We start from the raw sequence: 22,259 nt of genomic DNA on the forward strand, positions 1-22,259 counted from the left end.
TGCAAAGTGAAGTGTTTTATACTGATGTGTTAACAGCACAGTGAAAAAGACCAGCATGCAACACATTACCTCTTAGTTTATCATCAACATTTTCTTTGTGCAGATTTTGCTCTACATTATAATAATCATGAGTCTGTATTTTACAGATGCTACGACTGATTGTCGGACTAATTGGTCACATTTCTTTGTTACGACACCGAAGAAGATGAAAGCACTGAGTGGATCTTGTTTGCAGATCCCATGTAGCTTTAGGGCTAAACCAGAAACAGACTTGATCAGCACAAGAGAAACATTTGGAATGTGGATTAAAAGTGACAGCAATCTAAACAATGCGATTTATAACAGCAGTGAGAGAGTTAACCCCTATCCAATGAAGATCACTGGAAACCTGAAAGAGAAAAACTGCACCACTCTGTTTTACAACTTAACCACAACATACACAGACAAATACTACTTCAGAATAATAAACTGGCCATTCATAGCAACAGCTGTTTGTGATCCTCTTCACATAACAATTGAAGGTAAGAGAGATTTGTTTTTATCAGTCACTTTATAATGTTGTTGTTTGTTATAAACAGTGAAATCAGTTTCTTTGGTCCGAATAGAAAACTTTTTATTGTTATTTTACTTTGTCATCAGTTTATATTAAACTGAGTCTGTTGTTACAGTTTGACATTAAAATGGTCAAATGTAAGAATACTGAAAAGTAGAACAAACTGTTATTTATACTTTGTTCGCTTTCAAGACAGAAGTGTCGCCGTCTGTGACAGCTGCAGAAACAAAGTGAGTAAATTTAAATGTATGCCTCAGTGTAAAACTTGTGTCTAATTTAAACCACAGATTCTCCTCGGAGCCCCAGCATAGAGATCTCAGGTGATCTGAAGGAGAAGGAGTCTGTCAATATAACCTGCTTAGCTTTCACTCCCTGTCCACACTCCCCTCCTAAACTCACCTGGAATCTCCAACAACACTCTCACAACAACATGGAGGAAAACACAGATGGAAACTTTACAACTAAAATCCAGGAGACCATCACTCTGTCAGACTAACATGATGGATACAACATCACCTGTTCTGCCAAATATCCTGTGAATGAAGGAAAAGATCCGAAGACAGCAGAGGAGACAAAGACTCTCAGTGTTTCATGTGAGACAACCAGAGTTTGTTATTGGATCCTGTCAGCACATGATGATTTATGCAATGTCAGCTGTTTTTAATGAATAAAGTTAATCTCACTTTTTCCTCAGATGCTCCTAAAAACACCTCAGTGTCCATCAGTCCATCAGGTTTGGTGTCAGCAGGTGAGCAGGTGATCCTGACCTGCTCCAGCAGAGCAAAGCCTCCTGTCAGTCACTTCATCTGGTTCAAGACCAGCAAAGATGGAAGCATGAACGTATCTGAAGGAGAGTTTTACAGCTTCACTGTGACTGATGGAGGAGTTTATTACTGTGTGGCCCTGAATGATCTCGGTAATCAGACGTCATCATGGATTAATTTAAATGATGCAGGTAAATGTAGAACTGTAGTGAATCTGCTTTATCCAACACGCTCTCTTTTCTCTTCTGTTTGCTTATTTAACCCTATAAAGCAACTTTTACAAAGTTCTTGCACCATTATGTGATACAATAAATGTAATTAACAAGTTTACACTTTTAGTTAAAGGTGGAATTAAAGTTACGGATTTTACAGAGACATAACACCTTCCATTAAGCAGCAGGTGACCGTGCTGTCTTGTTACAGGTGATCCAGAGTTTGGGGTTGTTGTCTGCGTCACAATGAAGATCCTGTGAATTGTAATGCTCTGCAGTACAATCATCATCTTTGAGTGGTGAGACAAACTTTCCGACAATATGTTCATGACTTATTGGTCTCTGTACAATGTTCTTACAACACTGAAAGTAAACTTTTATTCTTGTTTATTAATTCCATCTTCTTTCTTTCAGTTGGTTTAGATCAAGATGCTGCAACAAACCAGAGGAGGTGAGCTACTAGCTGAGGACAGGTTCATCATTCTTTCAACAATAAAGGAATAAAGCTTTGATTTTGAAAGAGCAACGTTTTCTGAGTATGTGTCATTAACACTGAATAATCATACAGAAGAATTCCTTCAGAAACAACAATGTTTAGATATCCATGTCTCCATTACATCAGTGACAGGAGAATGCAATGGAGCCAAATGTCATTAAGGAGAAGTGATCTTACTTTATATTGACTGATTGGTTCACAGAGACAAACTCTCAGTGCTGCTGGTATTTCTCTTTCAGCTGCATTAAAGTCACAGCCGAGCGCTGACACCACTCCCTTTGTGTTGTGTTATTTTCACAGGAAGCAGTAGAAGCAGACGATGTGAACAGAGTCATTGAGATTCAAGCATCATGAAGGAGAAGAGGACGACATCATGTTCACCATGAATAGAATACTTCTCTATTTCTCGTCCTCTAATTCTGAATTATTAAATGGTATTACTCTGCAGCAGATTGGTGACATGAACAAAAGATGGAATGTAAATAGGACAGATGTTTTTATTCTTTAGCAGATAACTCAAATATAATATACTGCAGCTTCATCTTTACACTGTGTAGGTCTGTGCTGATTTGTGTTCTTGTTATTGTAATTCTCTTTATTTGCCTTCATGCTGTTTTCTTTGGATTCAAAATATCTAATTTCAGAAGAGAAATTAGGATGATTGAAATGAGACATTTGAGATGATGGAGGAGCAGAAAGTGTGAAAACGTTTTATTGATACATCAAAACAAACCTTTTTTTAGGGTTTTTACAAAGTTTGTTTTCCATTATATAATAAAGAAAAAGTCATTGTTCACACAATTTGCTATTTGTCTTTTTATTTGCTCCTCTCATGGAGTTAATGAATAACTCATCAGTCACTATCATTTCATCATATGAAAAGCTTGTGAGTCGGCAGGACGAGGAAAGCAGTCTGCAAAATGTTTCGTAAGTTCCCCTTGAATGCATTTGGTTGTATTTTTTGTGGTAAATAATCATGAGGATTAATATAATCCAGCTGTTGAATAATCTCTACTTTTATTGACAGGTGCACATATTACAAACATTATAACACAGTCAGCAGTTTGCTGAAAGTCCTTTAAGAGAACTTCTCATTCATTGTGAGGCACATCAACTGTAAAAGCTGCAGCATGCAGTCGACTCGTCTGGTTTCCATCAGTACTTGACGTTCTCATGCTGAAGATGCTGCTGTAAGTGCAATGAAACATCAGCGTGAAAAGCTTCAGGTTTCTCACTGTGTGGTTAATGAACCAAAATGAGTCAAAGAGAAGTGGTGGAAAGTAACCTGATGAAGAGTGCTGAGAAAATACTGAGAACTTTAAGTACAAAGAGGAAGTTGTTCATTTATTCAAAATATATTGTATATGTACTGACAAGATAAGGCCTGTGGCTCACACTAAATATATGACTATATGAGTGTGTGCTACAAACTAAATATTTATATTACTGAACAATGAAAATAAACTACCAGTTACTCATCTGGTAGAGCACGTACCATTTAAAGCTGAGTCTTTATCACAGCGGACCGAGTTCAATTCTAACCTTGTCCCTTTGCTGTCCGTCATTCTCTCTCTATCCCCCCTTAACTGTCCATCTTTAACTGTCTCTACCCATCCATCCATCCATCCATCCATCCATACATTATCTACTCTGCTTATTCTATTCAGGGTGGCAGGGGGCCGGAGCCTATCCCAGCTGTCATTGGCCGAGAGGTGGGGTTACACCCTTGGCTGATCGCCAATCCATCACAGGGCTGACACATATTGACAGCAGCTTTTCACACTCACACCTACGCCTACGGGCAATTTAGAGTCACTAATGAACCTGACGAGCATGTCTTTGGACTGTGGGAGGAAGCCAGAGTACCTGGAGGGATCCCAGGCATGCACAGGAACATGCAAACTCCACGCAGAAAGGTCCACTTTGTCCGAACTGGGGTTTATACTAGGAACCTTCTAGCTGTCAGGCAACAGTGCTAACCACTGCACCATCGTGCAGCCTCTGTCAACTTCCTCGTTCACAGGGTGAGAGCAGGAAGGATGAAGACTCCTTTTAGTTCTGCAGCTTAGCAGGGAGGTTACTGGTCTGCTGCAGTTCTGCTGAAGGTCACACATTTTAAAACATTGTTTTTCTTCTTTAGCGTCTCGCAGCTTGTTTGGTAAGATCAAATGTTACTGCTTTTTATGTTTGAGCTTTTTATTTAGCTGCTTTTTAGAAACACTATACAAAAAAACATATTTCATTTCTTCAAAAGGAAAAATGCTTTGTTTAACAGATGCTTTGATTAAGACATTGAATAGTAACTTATTATCAAATCCAGGTGATGGGTGTCCTTGCAGTCCTGTGTGTGAACATGTTGACAGCCAACATGTTACAGAGTGTCTTCTCTCTTTCAGGTGAGCTGTTTGTTCTCTCACTTTTATTTAAAGATGTTTAATGTTCACAGTTTGAACTTTATGTAGAAACAAGCAGGAAAAGAAGAGCAGACAGAGTTACTTTCAACTGTTTATGTTCTGACTGCAAAGTGAAGTGTTTTACACTGATGTGTTAACAGCACAGTGAAAAAGACCAGCATGCAACACATTACCTCTTAGTTTATCATCAACATTTTCTTTGTGCAGATTTTGCTCTACATTATAATAATCATGAGTCTGGTTTTACAGATGCTACGGCTGATTGTCGGACTAAATGGTCACATTTCTTTGTTACGACACCGAAGAAGATGGACGCACTGAGTGGATCTTGTTTGCAGATCCCATGTAGCTTTAGGGCTGAACCAGAAACAGGCTTCATCAGCACAAGAGAAACATTTGGAGTGTGGATTAAAAGTGACAGCAATCTAAACAATGCGATTTATAACAGCAGTGGGACAGTTAACATCTATCCAATGAAGATCACTGGAAACCTGAAAGAGAAAAACTGCACCACTCTGTTTTACAACTTAACCACAACATATACAGAAAAATACTACTTCAGAATAATAAACTCGCCATTCATAGCAACAGCTGTTTGTGATCCTCTTCACATAACAATTGAAGGTAAGAGAGATTTGTTTTTATCAGTCACTTTATAATGTTGTTGTTTGTTATAAACAGTGAAATCAGTTTCTTTGGTCCGAATAGAAAACTTTTTATTGTTATTTTACTTTGTCATCAGTTTATATTAAACTGAGTCTGTTGTTACAGTTTGACATTAAAATGGTCAAATGTAAGAATACTGAAAAGCAGAACAAACTGTTATTTATACTTTGTTCGCTTTCAAGACAGAAGTCTCGCCGTCTGTGACAGCTGCAGAAAAAAAGTGAGTAAATTTAAATGTATGCCTCAGTGTAAAACTTGTGTCTAATTTAAACCACAGATTCTCCTCGGAGCCCCAGCATAGAGATCTCAGGTGATCTGAAGGAGAAGGAGTCTGTCAATATAACCTGCTCAGCTTTCACTCCCTGTCCACACTCCCCTCCTAAACTCACCTGGAATCTCCAACAACACTCTCACAACAACATGGAGGAAAACACAGATGGAAACTTTACAACTAAAATCCAGGAGACCATCACTCTGTCAGACAAACATGATGGATACAACATCACCTGTTCTGCCAAATATCCTGTGAATGAAGGAAAAGATCCGAAGACAGCAGAGGAGACAAAGACTCTCAGTGTTTCATGTGAGGCAACCAGAGTTTGTTATTGGATCCTGTCAGCACATGATGATTTATGCAATGTCAGCTGTTTTTAATGAATAAAGTTAATCTCACTTTTTCCTCAGATGCTCCTAAAAACACCTCAGTGTCCATCAGTCCATCAGGTTTGGTGTCAGCAGGTGAGCAGGTGAACCTGACCTGCTCCAGCAGAGCAAAGCCTCCTGTCAGTCACTTCATCTGGTTCAAGATCAGCAAAGATGGACCCATGAACGTATCTGAAGGAGAGTTTTACAGCTTCACTGTGACTGATGGAGGAGTTTATTACTGTGTGGCCATGAATGATCTCGGTAATCAGACGTCATCATGGATTAATTTAAATGATGCAGGTAAATGTAGAACTGTAGTGAATCTCCTGTTTTGAGGCAATCTCGTCCTTTTCCTTGTTTCTGCTGCTGTGAAGCTTTGCTTGTTCATTGTGTTCATCTTTTGACTATAATGTCATTTTTACAGCATTTGTATGAAACGGTTTTATAGAAATAATGGCAACATTTTTTACGTTTTTTAGTCACTTGGTTTCTTGTACTGTTTTATTAAGGAACAGAGAACTCTCTACTCTGGGGTTCAGCTCTTGGAGGGATTGTTGTCATCATACTCATCATACTCATCTTCCTCACGGTCTCTATCTGGTAAGTTTTGCAAAACTACGTTCCTAAGGAAATGAGTATGAGTATGCAATCTTCTGTTTCTACAGCAACAGAATCTCCACCTTTACATCTTTGTTCTGTTAGCATGACTCAAGTTTGACAAAGCTTCTTTGTTATTGTCAGTATAACCTACCTATCTTCTACAACTAGCTTCTAACCTAGATTTGGCGTGATTAATTATTAATTATTATTTTGCAGTATTTTTTTTTAAATTATTTCTTTGTTTGTTTTGTTTTGGCGGTCTAATAAACTTGAAACCAATGACTGTATGTAAAGATGGTCGACACGTCTCCATCTGCTCTCATTGTACAAAATTGAAGCCAAAATACCCCGAGATGGGCACTGCCATCTAGTGCTGGTGTTGTTTTTTGGAGCCAGAGAATGCACAGTAAGGATCTCAGGGTGGAGCTGCTGTTCCTCCTCTACTCTGCTAATCTGGAACAGATCAGTTGCAGGAGCCGTATGTGATATTGATCGTGTATTTTGATTTTATAGTTTCACTCATGTCCCATCTGTTAACATGGAGGAGGCAGGCTTTATGACCTATACTGCAGCCATTAAGCAGGGGTCGCTGGAAATATTTTGGCTTTCCTTTTAGGAGCTAACATGTCGTCCATCTTTTTAAACAGTCTATACCTGAAACTGTATACTTATTATGACCTCTCTAATGTCCTCCAGGTGGTTTAAGTCCAAACATCAAACTCCTCAACAGACTGAGGTGAGAATAAGCTGAACTGTGTGTTGTAAGGAGATTTTATAGTATATCTGTCAACAGTGACTCTGGCCTGATATGTAAAGCATCAGTCTTTAGACTCAGCAATATTTAAGAAGTTAGCGGTTAGTGGTGGGTTAAATATTAGGAAACACAACCAATGTGACAAAACAGCCTGTAAGCATCACTCTAACACAACTATCAAACAAACACAATTTTTTTGTCGTTTCAGTTTTGATTCAGAAAGTGTCTAAAGATAAAGCAGATTTGATTTAATCAGAAAGTTATAGATAAATGCAGCTTAAGTTTGGTTTTGACTTGAGGAAGCTGTTTCTTTATTGTCAAAGGGATCTCGATATATTCTTAAAGCATATAGAAAGATATTTTGGCCAGACTTTAACATGATTTATAAACAAAGAGCAAAACTTTAAATTCTATTCTGTAGCTAACTGGAGGCAGTGTTAAGATTTATGCAAAGGAGGAATGTGCAGCAGCAGTTAGAAAGTCAAACTTAGCCTAGTTATAGTCTACCATAACTTTACTTGTTTATATGGTCTAAATAATACATAAAAATAATGCTCTAAACTAACAATTTCTTAAATGGATATAAGTTGTTATAAAATATTTACATCAAGTGACTGCCAGGTGTAACCAACAGTCAAAGATTATACTAGCTGTTCAGAGTAAAGAGTAACGTTAGTAACTTGGAAGGAACAGCTAGCTGGCGCATTGGATTAAAATGTTATTTGAGTACTTGGGAGTCCTAAATAACATTTAACAAAGATAACACATCAAGTTAAAAAAGGTTATACCGTCAACTTTGTCCTAACTGAATATCCAAATGTCAGATATGTTAGCATAGCATTAGTTCATTTTCTAGTGTGAAGTTAGAATTAAAACTAGTGTGTAAGAAGAAAACAAGTAGTCAGAGCAACCATGAGCATGAGCATGTAGAGGCTGAATAATAGAGGCCCAAGAATCAAACCCTGGGGGACTTCATTCAAATTAAATATCACTAATGGAAACAACAAGACTCCTGCATTCAAGATATGCCCTGAAAAGGTATTTGATTTATTTTTCAGAGTCAAAGAGATGGCGTGCTGGCTCTTCAACAGTCAGCCAGCATAACAGAGGACAACATCCACTACGGAGAGATCAACTTTTCTGCACGTAAACCTCAACCCGTCTCTGTCTCAGTGCAGGACAGTGGACAGCAGCAGGATACGCTGTATGCAGAGGTCAAAGTGTCTGAGGCAACAAACAGCTTAAGACAGACTGCTGACAGCCCAGAGGACCTCTATGCTCAAGTGAAGAAAAAATGAGTATTGTTTTAACACCACATTTAGTTTAGTTTCCTAATATGCAGTCAGTTTGCTTTGCTTACACAAGATGTTTTATGTTAGTTTATTACTAAAACAGGAAACTATACACTTTTAAAAACAATTCAAGGAAAAGGTATGCCTAAATGTTTATTTAGAAAATGCTATGACCAAAATAACATGGCTGAGTTTGTTTGATTAAAGACAGGAGACATTCAGCAATCACAATCTAGTATATAATTAATCACATTATCAGAGCTTGTATTTGTGTTCCAACCTTGTTGCTGTGTTTAGTAATCTGCATGTCACATATGTGCAAGAGAAAGTTGAATCGTCTGTAAGGGACTGTTGAGAATGAATTATAGTAAACTAGACTATCAATCATTTTAGTTTCAGTTTTGCAGTATTATCATGTGTAATAAGGCATTTTAGTCTCATTTACGTGCCTATTGTGTATTCACTTTCTTTCTTAATTTGTAAACCACATTTTCATTTGTATTTTAATTACTATAAAAATGAACATGAGACATAGTTTCTGTATTTGAAGATATTTATTCATTGCACAGTAATAAAAACCTTGGCTTCTAAAAATACCTAATAATCTCAGTCGCATTTATTGGTCCAACATTTTTACATAATGTGCGTAAACATCACCTGAAATCAAAGAATTTAATCACAAACATTACAAAAGTGGAAAGATGAATTATGCATAGTAATCCTCGGGCACAGGGAAATCAATATATTGAATAGTTAAAGGACTTCTGGTTTATGTATATGTAAATACCAAGTTTAACTCAAAATGAGGGGCATTTCATTAGACTCTGACAGTAGTGCATTAAAGAGCTAACGCTAAAATATATTTTAGATCTTTCTGTGAGTAAAAATGTTAAAACCTAATCTATTCTTTGTCAGAATTTTGCAAAAATAAAAAAATCTTTGGGTATCAGCCTGTAAACATTAGCAGCCATGAAACTGTTAAATGTCTCAAAGGCACTACAGGGCCATGTTGATGTTGCTTCAGTATCATGCCCAGTTATGTGAAAGAGCAGAGGTAGAGACGTGTGCTTCTCGAGCTTCACAGAAATCTAACCTTCATGTTGTAAGCCAAACCTCCCTCCTACCACCAACCCAGCACCAGTCCCTCAGTGTTGCAGCATCTCTGTCAGGTAGTAATCAAAAGGTGGGGAATGCATCTCAGATTATTATCTTCTCTAACCTCACTGACTGTGTTTTCATGCAAAGAGAAATAACATCTTTCTTGCTTTTCTGAATTATTAACAATTAAGAATCCCAGTTTTTATGAATAAACCCCAAACAGTTTTCTAACTAACCGGGTTCAGGTCTAAATTCTCAGTGTATGTGAACTCAGCCAGTGACTGATTGCGCCCAAATAATCTGAATCCTGTTTTACTAAAGACTTCCTCCCTGTTTTTTGATGGACTTCCTGTCAGTAGGTTTTTAATTGTGCACTCTGTCCTCCAGTGCCTTCAGCTCAGCCTCCACCTGAGCTGGCAGATCAGCTCCAACTTGCTGAGTGAAGTAAGCTCTCAACTCCTTTGTCTCCTTCTGCCAGAAAGGCGCAGGCACGTCAAACAGAGCACCCATATCAACATTGCTGCTGAGACCTGTAGTGTCGATGGCGCCATCTTCTGGCAGCCAGCCAATAATGCTCTTCTTGGCTGCCTCATCCTCCCTCTCCCGGCTGCAGCGCTTGAAGATCCACTCCAGTACGCGGGCGTTTTCGCCAAAGCCGGGCCAGAGGAAGGAGCCGGTGGAAGGGTCCTTTCTGAACCAGTTGACGTGGAAGATCTTGGGCAGATGAGTGGGGGCCTTTCGGCTCTCCATGCTCAGCCAGTGAGCGAGGTAGTCGCCAAAGTTGTAACCGAAGAACGGGCGCATGGCAAAGGGGTCATGCATGATCACCTTTCCTGAAGGAAATATGAAACACTTTAGATGTAGCAATAGTCACTTCCTTACCACCCCATTAACATAAAAATGTCTTAAACAGGGAAATTCAGTAATGTTTGATGTATAACAAGTGATGACAAAAGATAGTCACAAAAAAAATTCACCATGAACGCTACAACAATCAAGTCTCTGTTTTCAGATCTGTAAATCAGCACTAATATATGTAAAGGATTTAGACTACAGGAAAATAATGTGTGTGAGGTTGTACCTTGATGCTCAGCAGCTGCTGTGGCTTCCGACCTCATTGCTGCTCCAACAAAGACTCCATGCTGCCAGTTTAAGGACTCGTAAACCAGAGGGACTCCTGAAACATAAGCATGCTATCATTTTCTTGCACACTTAGTTTTGTGTTGTAAGTGTTGACACCCCATGTCAATATGTAATAAAGATTGTAGGTGTAATGACTCAAACATATATGTTAAAAGGGACATATTTTAGCTATGCCATCAATCTTCTATTATTCTAATTGAATCATATTGGATAAGTTTGTTTAATTTTTAAAATTATATACATATTTTAATTTAATTATTCTTCAGAGCCTCTCCGTCTTTCTGAAACGAACAAGTCGTTTTGCCATTGAAAGGTTTGACCATGACAGTATTTGGAGTGACAGCATAGCCCCTCCCCAACGTGTGCGATCCCACGTGAGGAAGCGGCCGCACTGCACAGTCACTCCGAAGTTGTAGAAAACATGGCTGCTCTAGGATCGGTTATTCGGCCTTATATGTACGAGCCCGGCAGGAGGTATCGGAAGTTGAAATCTTAACAACTTGACAACAAGCTAGTGAAGAAGGCAGCCTGAGGTGAATGATGATTGGTCGATTTCAGTGAAAGCAAGGTTCTACGTAGAAACCTGCAGCTGTTATGAACGGCCCATTTCAGAGGCTACCTTTATAAAAACTATTCTGGAAAAACACAGAATTATGGAGTTTTTACTTTTTCACAGTGAACAATAAACACCCAAAAATGTGAAACCCATACAAAATGTGTGAATATCCATTAAAATGAAACGGCCCCTTCAAAGAAGAGAAGATCGTACTTTATTGATCCCCAGAGGGGAAATTCAATAGAAGTCAGCACAAACACCGTTGTCACAACTGAACAAGGACTCGAACCCAAATGCATGACTCAGGAGGCAAAAGTAGAAAATAAACAAATCTTTAATTATTAAAGTGCAACAGAAAATCACTCACAAGGAGGAAAAAGGTCACTATTAAAGAACAACAGAAAATCACTCACAAGGAGGAAAACCTACTGACAAAACCAAGGGCTTGACAAAGTATCAAAATAAAAGTACAAAACCTGACAAGACGGGCATGGAGCAAATGCTGACAATTCCTGAAGTGATGACGGCACGGAGCTGGTTTACTGGCACACGAGACAAGGGAGCACAAAGACTAAATAAACTTAGGAGGTGAGGCTAATCAGACACAGGTGAGACAATCAAGGGAGCAGGTGAAAACAATAAGGGCAGGGCACATAATCCAACAGGCGGGAAAACACACAAAGGCAGGAAGTAAAACAAGACAAAACATACATAGGGCTACAAAATAAAACAGGAAACACTAAAAACCAAACTCAGGACTGTGATAGTAGAACTCATGCAGAAAATCTCTAGACAATAAAACACAAATGAATTACATAACTAAACAAGACTAAATCAAGACAAGAACACAATATATTAAATACAAAATTGAACAATGAAAACTCATGACAGGGAGACAAAGTGACATGGTTAAACAAGAAATAATAATTGAACACCCAAAATACAAGAAAACCGGAACTAAACTAGAAACTCATGACAACCGTTATGTGAGGAAGGCCGTATACAGTATACTTTGTATTTGATCCTCTGTTGTTCAATTTATATCAGTGGCTTTACTCTGAGATCTGTTTTGTGCACACTATTTCATGGCTCAGTTTCAGTCTGAATTAAACATACAATAGTGGAAGGAAATGGCAGTCATGACTGTAATATCGCTTAAACTTTATAGAAACTACTTGCAAAATATCTTTCCTCTGTTCCTCTATTAAAAAATGTTTTGCCTTTTCGTTTCCCTAATTAATTGTTTATAATATATCTTGCCTTTATCTGTCTCAGACATGATATTTGTAGACTTCCTTTTCTGGTTGCTTTATATCAAGGTAACTTCACCTTTTTAATCTTCCTTCCCTCTTTGCCAGTCACACCACTGATGACTAAAAACTACATGTTTAAAATGTGAAATCATGTGAAAATGCTTTTATCAACACTTATCGAATGAGATGAGCACCAACCTTCTGGCCTTCTGCCACCGAAAATAATGGCATCGATGGGGACGCCCTCCTCACTCTCCCAATGGGGGTCAATGATAGGACACTGAGCGGGAATTGGGGTGGGCACACGGAGTCGAGTTTCCTTTTAACAGATGTTACGGCCTCTCAAAATAAGTATAAGACAAAACAAAGGCTCACAATGAGGACCGCAACATATTTAAAAAGGACGCCACACAACAGAAGAATGTTTGAAAACCCACAGGGTTTTAATTTGTTTATTGAATAAAGAATCAGAAAATCATCACTACGAAAATAAGTGATAAGGAAAAAAAAGGAGCTGGAGACCCCGGCCAAAATGAACAAAAGTGGGCAAGTACTGGGCCAGCCACGCAATGGACCGTCGCTCCCAGCACCTCCCCCTAAACTACCTAAACTGGGAAAATCATCATAAAACAAAAGACGAAATAACTAGACTACCGGAAATCTCCAGCCCAAACTAAAACAACAAAACCCCAACAATATAAAAAAAACAAAAGAAAAACCCTCCTCACCACGAGGTTGCTGTCTGCGTGTGTGTGTCTGCCCTCCTCACTCTGCTCTCCCTGCACCTCTATATCTCCTCCCCCTCCCTGAGCGCTCATTGCACTCAGGTGCGCAGCAGGCAGAAGGAGGATGGAGAATCAGAGACACAGGGAGAGAACTGGCCACACGTAACACCCCCACCCTAAGATGATAAATGTGGACACAGTAGACATTTTCATTAAGCGCGCGACAACGTGTCGGCCAGGACATTATCTCGGCCCTTAATATGCCTGACCTCCACATTGAAGGACTGCAAGAAAAGAGCCCAGCGCATTAATCGAGTATTTGTGTTTCGCATCTGATTTATGAACACGAGTGGATTATGGTCAGTGTATATGATAGTAAGCGTACTGGCAGAACCGACATAAACCTCAAAATGCTTCAGTGACAATACGAGAGCAAGCGCCTCTTTTCCAATGGTAGAGTACACGCGTTGGTGCCGATTAAATTTTCTGGAGAAATACGAAACTGGATGCTCTACTCCATCATTCCCCTCCTGAAGGAGCACAGCACCCGCCCCCGCATCACTCGCATCAACAGCAAGTTTGAACGGACGATCGAACGCAGGCGCAGCAAGGACAGGAGCGTGAGTCATCAAAGCCTTAACACATTCAAAAGCGCGCTGACAATTGTCTGACCACTGAAACCGAACCTTAGGGCTCAACAGGTCAGTGAGCGGAGCCGCAACAGCAGAAAAGTTTTTACAGAAGCTTCTGTAATATCCTGCCATCCCCAAAAAAACAGCGTAGCTCACGCCGAGAAGTCGGAGCAGGGAAGGACAGGATAGCTTCCACCTTTGAAGTTACCGGCTTGACATGCCCCCGGCCCACAACTTTACCCAAGTATGTCACCGTAGCTTGTCCAAATTCGCACTTCGCCAGATTCAGTGTGAGATTAGCATCACGCAGCCGGCCGAACACTATATGAAGCTGCCGAATATGCTCGTCCCACAAAGTGGAGTACACAACTATATCATCAAGATACGCTTCACAACCTGAAATACCGGACAACACGGTATTAACTAAACGCTGAAACGTAGCAGGAGCATTACGCACGCCAAACGGCATAACAGAATATTGCAGGAAAGCATCAGGGGTCACAAACACAGAGATCTCCTTCGCCCGAGGAGTCAAGGGCACCTGCCAATACCCTTTTAACAGGTCAAGTTTTGTTACATAATTGGCACTGCCGACATGATCAACGCAGTCCTCAACCCGGGGAAGAGGAAAACAGTCTGCTTTAGTAACCCCATTCACTTTACGAAAATCCGTGCAAAACCGATCAGAGCCATCAGATTTGCCAGCTAGAAGACACAGTGAACTCCAAGAACTCGAGCTGGGCTCTGCAATGCCATTTTCAAGCATGTAATCAACTTGCTTCTGCAGACGTAGACGCTTATCTGGATTTACTCTATAGGCATGCTGCTTTATCGGAGGAGAATCCCCCACATCAATATCGTGTTGCAGCACATGAGTCTGAGTTGGAACATCTGAAAATAATGAAACGTGACTTTTTATTAAACTGACCACATCCTCACGCTGTAACTCAGTTAAATGCAGAAAACACTCATCAAGTTTAGACAACATTTCCGAATTATTTAACCGTCCTTGAACGACACCACAGGACGGACCAGAAACATCCTCATCCGGAATGTCTGAAGCAGTCGGTGTCTCAGCGGGATCAGCACTGGACAGCAACGCTTCTACCTGAGCCTCGTCAATAAGTTCAGCACTGGACAGCGCCAAAACTGTTTTGCCCTCCTCAGTCACAGAAGACAAAGGGGCAGAGTCTCTGTCCAGGTACGGCTTCAACATATTTATATGGCACAATCTGCTTTGCCGTCTCCGCTCCGGAGTGGAAACTATGTAGTCTCGGTCACTCACTTTTTTCTGTACTACGTAAGGGCCCCTGTAACGGGCCTGCAGCGCAGAACCAGGAATGGGCAACAACACCAACACTTTATCACCAGGACTGAAACTTCTACTTTTAGCGTCTTTATCAAACCATGTTTTCATTTTTGTTTGGGCAGCAGACATGTTTTGCTTTGCCAATTCACACGCGCGATGAAGTTTGAAACGAAAATTACTAACGTAGTCAAACAAATTCTGCGGTTTGCTATCACTCAGCCATTTCTCCTGCAAGAGCTTGAGAGGGCCTCGCACAGTGTGCGCAAAGAGCAACTCTGCCGGACTAAAGCCCAGGGACTCCTGAACCACCTCACGAGCAGCAAAGAGGAGGAGATGGACACCCTCGTCCCAGTCTTTGTTAACCTCCAGGCAATAAGTGCATAGCATAGATTTTAGAGTCTGGTGGAAACGTTCAATAGCTCCCTGGCTCTCTGGATGATATGCACTTGAAAGCAGTGAGTAATGTCAAGTTGTTTCATAACTTAAAACATAACATGAAATTGGATCCCTGATCAGTTTGTATTACTTTAAGTAACCCAAACAAAGAGAAAAATGTTATCAGTGCCTTTGCAACAGTAGGGGCCGTGATTTTGCGCATGGGAATGGCTTCAGGAAACCGAGTTGCAGAACACATAACGGTCAAAAGAAACTTATTACCAGCTTTTGTGCGTGGAAAGGGACCAACACAGTCTACAAGAACGCGCTCAAACGGCTCACCCACAACTGGAATCGGATAAAGAGGATATGAAGGAATACTCTGATTCGGTTTACCCGAAACTTGGCAGAAATGACATGTTTTGCAATACTGCCGCACATCCCGTTTCAGTCCTGGCCAGAAAAAACACCGCAAGATTCGGACATAGGTTTTATTAACCCCTAAATGGCCAGCAAGCGGATTGTCGTGAGCCAATTTGAGGACCTCATGTCTATACGTTTGCGGACTTACAATTTGTGTCACAACACTCCAATCATCCTGTGTGGACACATGCGATGGTGTCCATTTACGGACGAGCACATCGTCTTTCAAAAAATAACGTGTGGACATTTTCTCAACTTCATCCCCTGGGACAACAGCATCAAAAGAAGAAGTTAGTGACGAATCACGTTTCTGTTCAACGATAAGCAGCTCCCGTGACATACACACTTTAGAGCTAAGTTTCTCATCGGAAATGGATGAAATGGAAGTGACAACGGATGGAGAAGACGGAGCAGGAGGTGAAACAACTGGCAAAGAAGCTAAACATTCAGTGTCATCCTTCATGAAACTATCCCCTAATTCTACCTCGCCTACTTCATCAGTTGGATCCTGCTTCTGTCTTTTTGACATTGCGCGTGTAACAGCGCAAACAGTAAACACCTCCGGAAAACTCTGCTCCAAATCATAGAGATGTTCAGAAAGAGGAACAGCAGTTACTTGAGGATTTAATAAAACTTTACCCCCAGCCAAATCGTTACCCAGGATGAGAGATACACCATCTATGGGAAACTGTGGACTTACTCCTATCACTACAATAGTTATTTTACATTCGATGAACATCCAAATATAAATATCATAGATAATATTTAGTCTGATCTTTAGGTCACTAAATGAAACACATTGTTTTGGCAAACCTGTAGATGGCACTGAAAACTCAGTGGGTGTTACTTTTATTCCTTATGTTAGATTGATGTATTCACAGTCTGTTGTGAAGGGGATTAGCGTGACTAATTCTTCAAGTTTAACATAAAACTAACCTGCTCTGAAATCACATCAGTAAAACTACTGTTTAGTGCCTGCCTGTCAGTCTATAGGCTATATTGTTTTTATATAGCCTGGAATGCCAGGTTGATGTTACCTTTCTTCCAGGTTTTGCCGTGCCAGTCTGTGAGGGTGACCCCAGCTGCAGGGAGGTCAAGGCCCTCCCACCACACTCCTCCATCGCTGGTCTCGCCAACATTTGTGAACACAGTGTTTTTGGCAATGGTGGCCATGGCGTAGGGGTTGGTCTTGTCTGAGGTGCCGGGAGCCACGCCAAAAAAGCCGTTCTCTGGGTTGATGGCTCTCAGTTTACCTGCAGAGACGGAATCATCATACAAACAAATTAGGATTTGCTAAGATACCGATGGATGAAAAAAGTATTCCATGTGTGTGAACCTTCTCCTCCTCCCTCTCACCTTGGCTGTCAAATTTCATCCATGCAATGTCATCGCCTACACACTCAACCTTCCAGCCTGGCAGAGCTGGTTTCATCATGGCTAAGTTGGTTTTACCACAGGCGCTAGGGAAGGCCGCTGCTACGTAACGCTTCACTCCCTGAGGGTTAGTGATACCCAGGATCTAAAGAGAAGGAGTGGGCAATAAAAATGTTTATTAATCATTCTATAATTTTTACTCAACCTTTTGACCAACACTAATAAAAGAAGGACCACTACAATAGTCTACACTAGATACACGAAACATTTACCTTAAGTTTTAAGAGCACAAAATAAACATCTTGCAAGTTTTACCATCAAGAATTATGTATCAAGCATTCAGGACATCATCACACACTCACCAGCATGTGTTCAGCCAGCCAACCCTCATCCTTGGCGATGCGGGAGGCGATGCGGAGGGCAAAGCACTTCTTCCCCAGGAGAGAGTTTCCTCCATAGCCACTGCCGAAGGACATGATCTGCCTCATGTCCGGCAGGTGAGATATCAGCACTTTCTCTGGGTTACAGGGCCAAGAGTTTACCAACGGTGCTAGAGAGGTTGGATGATAAAGGATGTATAATGTATAACCAGAGTAGGGCCAGAGAGAGACAGAGAGAGAGAGAGGGAACATTGGACATTACAAAGCAGTCAGACAACTTGTGTCAGGCTCTTGGATTTTGTACCTTTAAGTGGTAAAGGTCTTCCCAAAGAATGCTGACAGCGGACAAACTCTGTTCCTTCAGCCAGTTTATTCAGGACAGGAGTGCCCATGCGCGTCATGATCCCCATACTGGCAGTCACCTTGAAGGAAAACAAAATGTTTATTTTAGGGCTGTCAAGGTTACATTCCCTTTAACGCCACTAATTATTTTAAGGCGCGATTAACGCACACGCGTTCTATTATTCTGAGCCTCCGCCCGCCCCGTAGTTTGAGAAATCAGGAACCGATGCAGCTGCAATGTTGTGGATAGCATGCAGAAACAAATGTGAGCAGAAATGGATAAAGAAAAGGGTCTTTTAAATGACAAACTCAGCCTCAAAGCCCTGCTAGATGGTTCTCTGGACAAGACCGTTTTTACTGTCGATTTGAACCGAGTTACCACCGGTAGTGTTCGCCCGCTCTCCTTGTTGAGGAAGCGCACTGAAACAGTGACATGAGTCACAGGACATCAGGACGCTCTCTGTCCGCACACAATCATATGCAGTTCTGCGCAATGTAAACATTCCTACTGTGTATCACCGTATGTCCCTATTGTAAATGCATTGATTGTCACTGTTAATAAAGCTTATAAAAAGGTGCAGATGTCATTCGGTAACGATCGATGGATCGTTTTGATCGCTAAGTCATTAATAATGTCCCTCGTGCACACGCGGCTCACGTGCTGTGAGAACTGAATTGGGAGAGAAAATATTTAACTTTTGTGACTTAATTAAACAGACTGCTGATGAAGACAGTCAACAAAGCAGACAGAGAGACAGACAGAAAGAGGGGGCGGGGCCAGAAGCTGTGCAGAAAGCAGAGGTGCAGGTGTGTTGGGGGGACTGAAGCAAAGCAAAGTGATCAGAGTATTTGTCATTGTTTTCGAATGTTGCAATAATAATATGATGGATACAACATCACCTGTTCTGCCAAATATCCTGTGAATGAAGGAAAAGATCCGAAGACAGCAGAGGAGACAAAGACTCTCAGTGTTTCATGTGAGACAACCAGAGTTTGTATTTGGATCCTGTCAGCACATGATGATTTATGCAATGTCAGCTGTTTTTAATGAATAAAGTTAATCTCTCTTTTTCCTCAGATGCTCCTAAAAACACCTCAGTGTCCATCAGTCCATCAGGTTTGGTGTCAGCAGGTGAGCAGGTGATCCTGACCTGCTCCAGCAGAGCAAAGCCTCCTGTCAGTCACTTCATCTGGTTCAAGATCAGCAAAGATGGAAGCATGATCGTATCTGAAGGAGAGTTTTACAGCTTCCCTGTGACAGATGGAGGAGTTCATTACTGTGTGGCCATGAATGATCTCGGTTATCAGACGTCATCATGGATTAATTTAAATGATGCAGGTAAATGTAGAACTGTAGTGAATCTGCTTTATCCAACACGCTCTCTTTTCACTTCTGTTTGCTTGTTTAACCCTATAAAGCAACTTTTACAAAGTTCTTGCACCATTATGTGATACAATAAATGTAATTAACAAGTTTACACTTTTAGTTAAAGGTGGAATTAAAGTTACGGATTTTTCAGAGACATAACACCTTCCATTAAGCAGCAGGTGACCGTGCTGTCTTGTTACAGGTGATCCAGAGTTTGGGGTTGTTGTCTACGTCACAATGAAGATCCTGGGAATTGTAATGCTCTGCAGTACAATCATCATCTTTGAGTGGTGAGACAAACTTTCCGACAATATGTTCATGACTTATTGGTCTCTGTACAATGTTCTTAAAACACTGAAAGTAAACTTTTATTCCTGTTTATTAATTCCATCTTCTTTCTTTCAGTTGGTTTAGGTCAAGATGCTGCAACAAACCAGAGAAGGTGAGCTACTAGCTGAGGACAGGTTCATCATTCTTTCAACAATAAAGGAATAAAGCTTTTATTGTGAATGAGCAACGTTTTCTGAGTGTGTGTCATTAACACTGAATAATCATACAGAAGAATTCCTTCAGAAACAACAATGTTTAGATATCCATGTCTCCATTACATCAGTGACAGGAGAATGCAATGGAGCCAAATGTCATTAAGGAGAAGTGATCTTACTTTATATTGACTGATTGGTTCACAGAGACAAACTCTCAGTGCTGCTGGTATTTCTCTTTCAGATGCATTAAAGTCACAGCCGAGCGCTGACACCACTCCCTCTGTGTTGTGTTATTTTCACAGGAAGCAGTAGAAGCAGACTATGTGAACAGAGTCATTGAGATTCAAGCATCATGAAGGAGAAGAGGACGACATCATGTTCACCATGAATAGAATACTTCTCTATTTCTCGTCCTCTAATTCTGAATTATTAAATGGTATTACTCTGCAGCAGATTGGTGACATGAACAAAAGATGGAATGTAAATAGGACAGATGTTTTTATTCTTTAGCAGATAACTCAAATATAATATACTGCAGCTTCATCTTTACACTGTGTAGGTCTGTGCTGATTTGTGTTCTTGTTATTGTAATTCTCTTTATTTGCCTTCATGCTGTTTTCTTTGGATTCAAAATATCTAATTTTAGAAGAGAAATTAGGATGATTGAAATGAGACATTTGAGATGATGGAGGAGCAGAAAGTGTGAAAACGTTTTATTGATACATCAAAACAAACCTTTTTTTAGGGTTTTTACAAAGTTTGTTTTCCATTATATAATAAAGAAAAGGTCATTGTTCACACAATTTGCTATTTGTCTTTTTATTTGCTCCTCTCATGGAGTTAATGAATAACTCATCAGTCACTATCATTTCATCATATGAAAAGCTTGTGAGTCGGCAGGACGAGGAAAGCAGTCTGCAAAATGTTTCGTAAGTTCCCCTTGAATGCATTTGGTTGTATTTTTTGTGGTAAATAATCATGAGGATTAATATAATCCATCTGTTGAATAATCTCTACTTTTATTGACAGGTGCACATATTACAAACATTATAACACAGTCAGCAGTTTGCTGAAAGTCCTTTAAGAGAACTTCTCATTCATTGTGAGACACATCAACTGTAAAAGCTGCAGCATGCAGTCGACTCGTCTGGTTTCCATCAGTACTTGACGTTCTCATGCTGAAGATGCTGCTGTAAGTGCAATGAAACATCAGCGTGAAAAGCTTCAGGTTTCTCACTGTGTGGTTAATGAACCAAAATGAGTCAAAGAGAAGTGGTGGAAAGTAACCTGATGAAGAGTGCTGAGAAAATACTGAGAACTTTAAGTACAAAGAGGAAGTTGTTCATTTTTTCAAAATATATTTTATATGTACTGACAAGATAAGGCCTGTGGCTCACACTAAATACATGACTATATGAGTGTGTGCTACAAACTAAATATTAATATTACTGAACAATGAAAATAAACTACCAGTTACTCATCTGGTAGAGCACGTACCATTTAAAGCTGAGTCTTTATCACAGCGGACCGAGTTCAATTCTGACCTTGTCCCTTTGCTGTCCGTCATTCTCTCTCTATCCCCCCTTAACTGTCCATCTTTAACTGTCTCTACCCATCCATCCATCCATCCATCCATACATTATCTACTCTGCTTATTCTATTCGGGGTGGCAGGGGGCTGGAGCCTATCCCAGCTGTCATTGGCCGAGAGGTGGGGTTACACCCTTGGCTGATCGCCATTCCATCACAGGGCTGACACATATTGACAGCAGCTTTTCACACTCACACCTACGCCTACGGGCAATTTAGAGTCACTAATGAACCTGACGAGCATGTCTTTGGACTGTGGGAGGAAGCCAGAGTACCTGGAGGGATCCCAGGCATGCACAGGAACATGCAAACTCCACGCAGAAAGGTACACTTCGTCCGAACTGGGGTTTATACTAGGAACCTTCTAGCTGTCAGGCAACAGTGCTAACCACTGCACCATCGTGCAGCCTCTGTCACTACCAAAAAAGCCAAAACTGTTACAGCAGAAGATGCAACAAAATGTAACTTCCTCATTCACAGGGTGAGAGCAGGAAGGATGAAGACTCCTTTTAGTTCTGCAGCTTAGCAGGGAGGTTACTGGTCTGCTGCAGTTCTGCTGAAAGTCACACATTTTAAAACATTGTTTCTCTTCTTTAGCGTCTCGCAGCTTGTTTGGTAAGATCAAATGTTACTGCTTTTTATGTTTGAGCTTTTTATTTAGCTGCTTTTTAGAAACACTATACAAAAAAACATATTTCATTTCTTCAAAAGGAAAAATGCTTTGTTTAACAGATGCTTTGATTAAGACATTGAATAGTAACTTATTATCAAATCCAGGTGATGGGTGTCCTTGCAGTCCTGTGTGTGAAC

At 40.5% G+C, this 22,259-nt stretch overlaps 1 protein-coding gene and 2 pseudogenes across 1 annotated transcript; 2 read left to right on the plus strand and 1 right to left on the minus strand.

Moving 5' to 3' along the window:
* The first annotated feature begins 127 nt into the window (after positions 1-127).
* On the plus strand, positions 128-1,790 carry LOC138596245 (vascular cell adhesion protein 1-like; annotated as a pseudogene).
* Positions 1,791-4,393: 2,603 nt separating this feature from the next.
* On the plus strand, positions 4,394-8,878 carry LOC138596247 (sialic acid-binding Ig-like lectin 12). The gene is made up of 7 exons (XM_069667871.1): positions 4,394-4,421; positions 4,689-5,063; positions 5,383-5,688; positions 5,790-6,050; positions 6,260-6,350; positions 7,047-7,096; positions 8,173-8,878. Exons 1-7 carry the CDS (start codon positions 4,394-4,396, stop codon positions 8,400-8,402), a joined length of 1,341 nt encoding a protein of 446 aa, XP_069523972.1. The 3' UTR covers positions 8,403-8,878.
* Positions 8,879-9,788: 910 nt separating this feature from the next.
* LOC138596249 (phosphoenolpyruvate carboxykinase [GTP], mitochondrial-like) lies at positions 9,789-19,281 on the minus strand (annotated as a pseudogene).
* Positions 19,282-22,259: the final 2,978 nt, after the last annotated feature.

The sequence above is a fragment of the Semicossyphus pulcher genome, unplaced genomic scaffold (genome assembly GCF_022749685.1).
Source record: "Semicossyphus pulcher isolate SPU_LCO1_2020_fin unplaced genomic scaffold, fSemPul1.0.p SCAF_18, whole genome shotgun sequence".
In the NCBI taxonomy this organism is placed as follows: Eukaryota; Metazoa; Chordata; class Actinopteri; order Labriformes; family Labridae; genus Semicossyphus; species Semicossyphus pulcher.

Coding starts and splice junctions, on each gene's coding strand:
- LOC138596247 (XM_069667871.1), top strand. CDS start 4,394: ATGTTACAGAGTGTCTTCTCTCTTTCAG. Junction 4,422..4,688: donor GAGTGTCTTCTCTCTTTCAG/GTGAGCTGTTTG, acceptor CTGGTTTTACAG/ATGCTACGGCTGATTGTCGG. Junction 6,051..6,259: donor GATTAATTTAAATGATGCAG/GTAAATGTAGAA, acceptor TGTTTTATTAAG/GAACAGAGAACTCTCTACTC.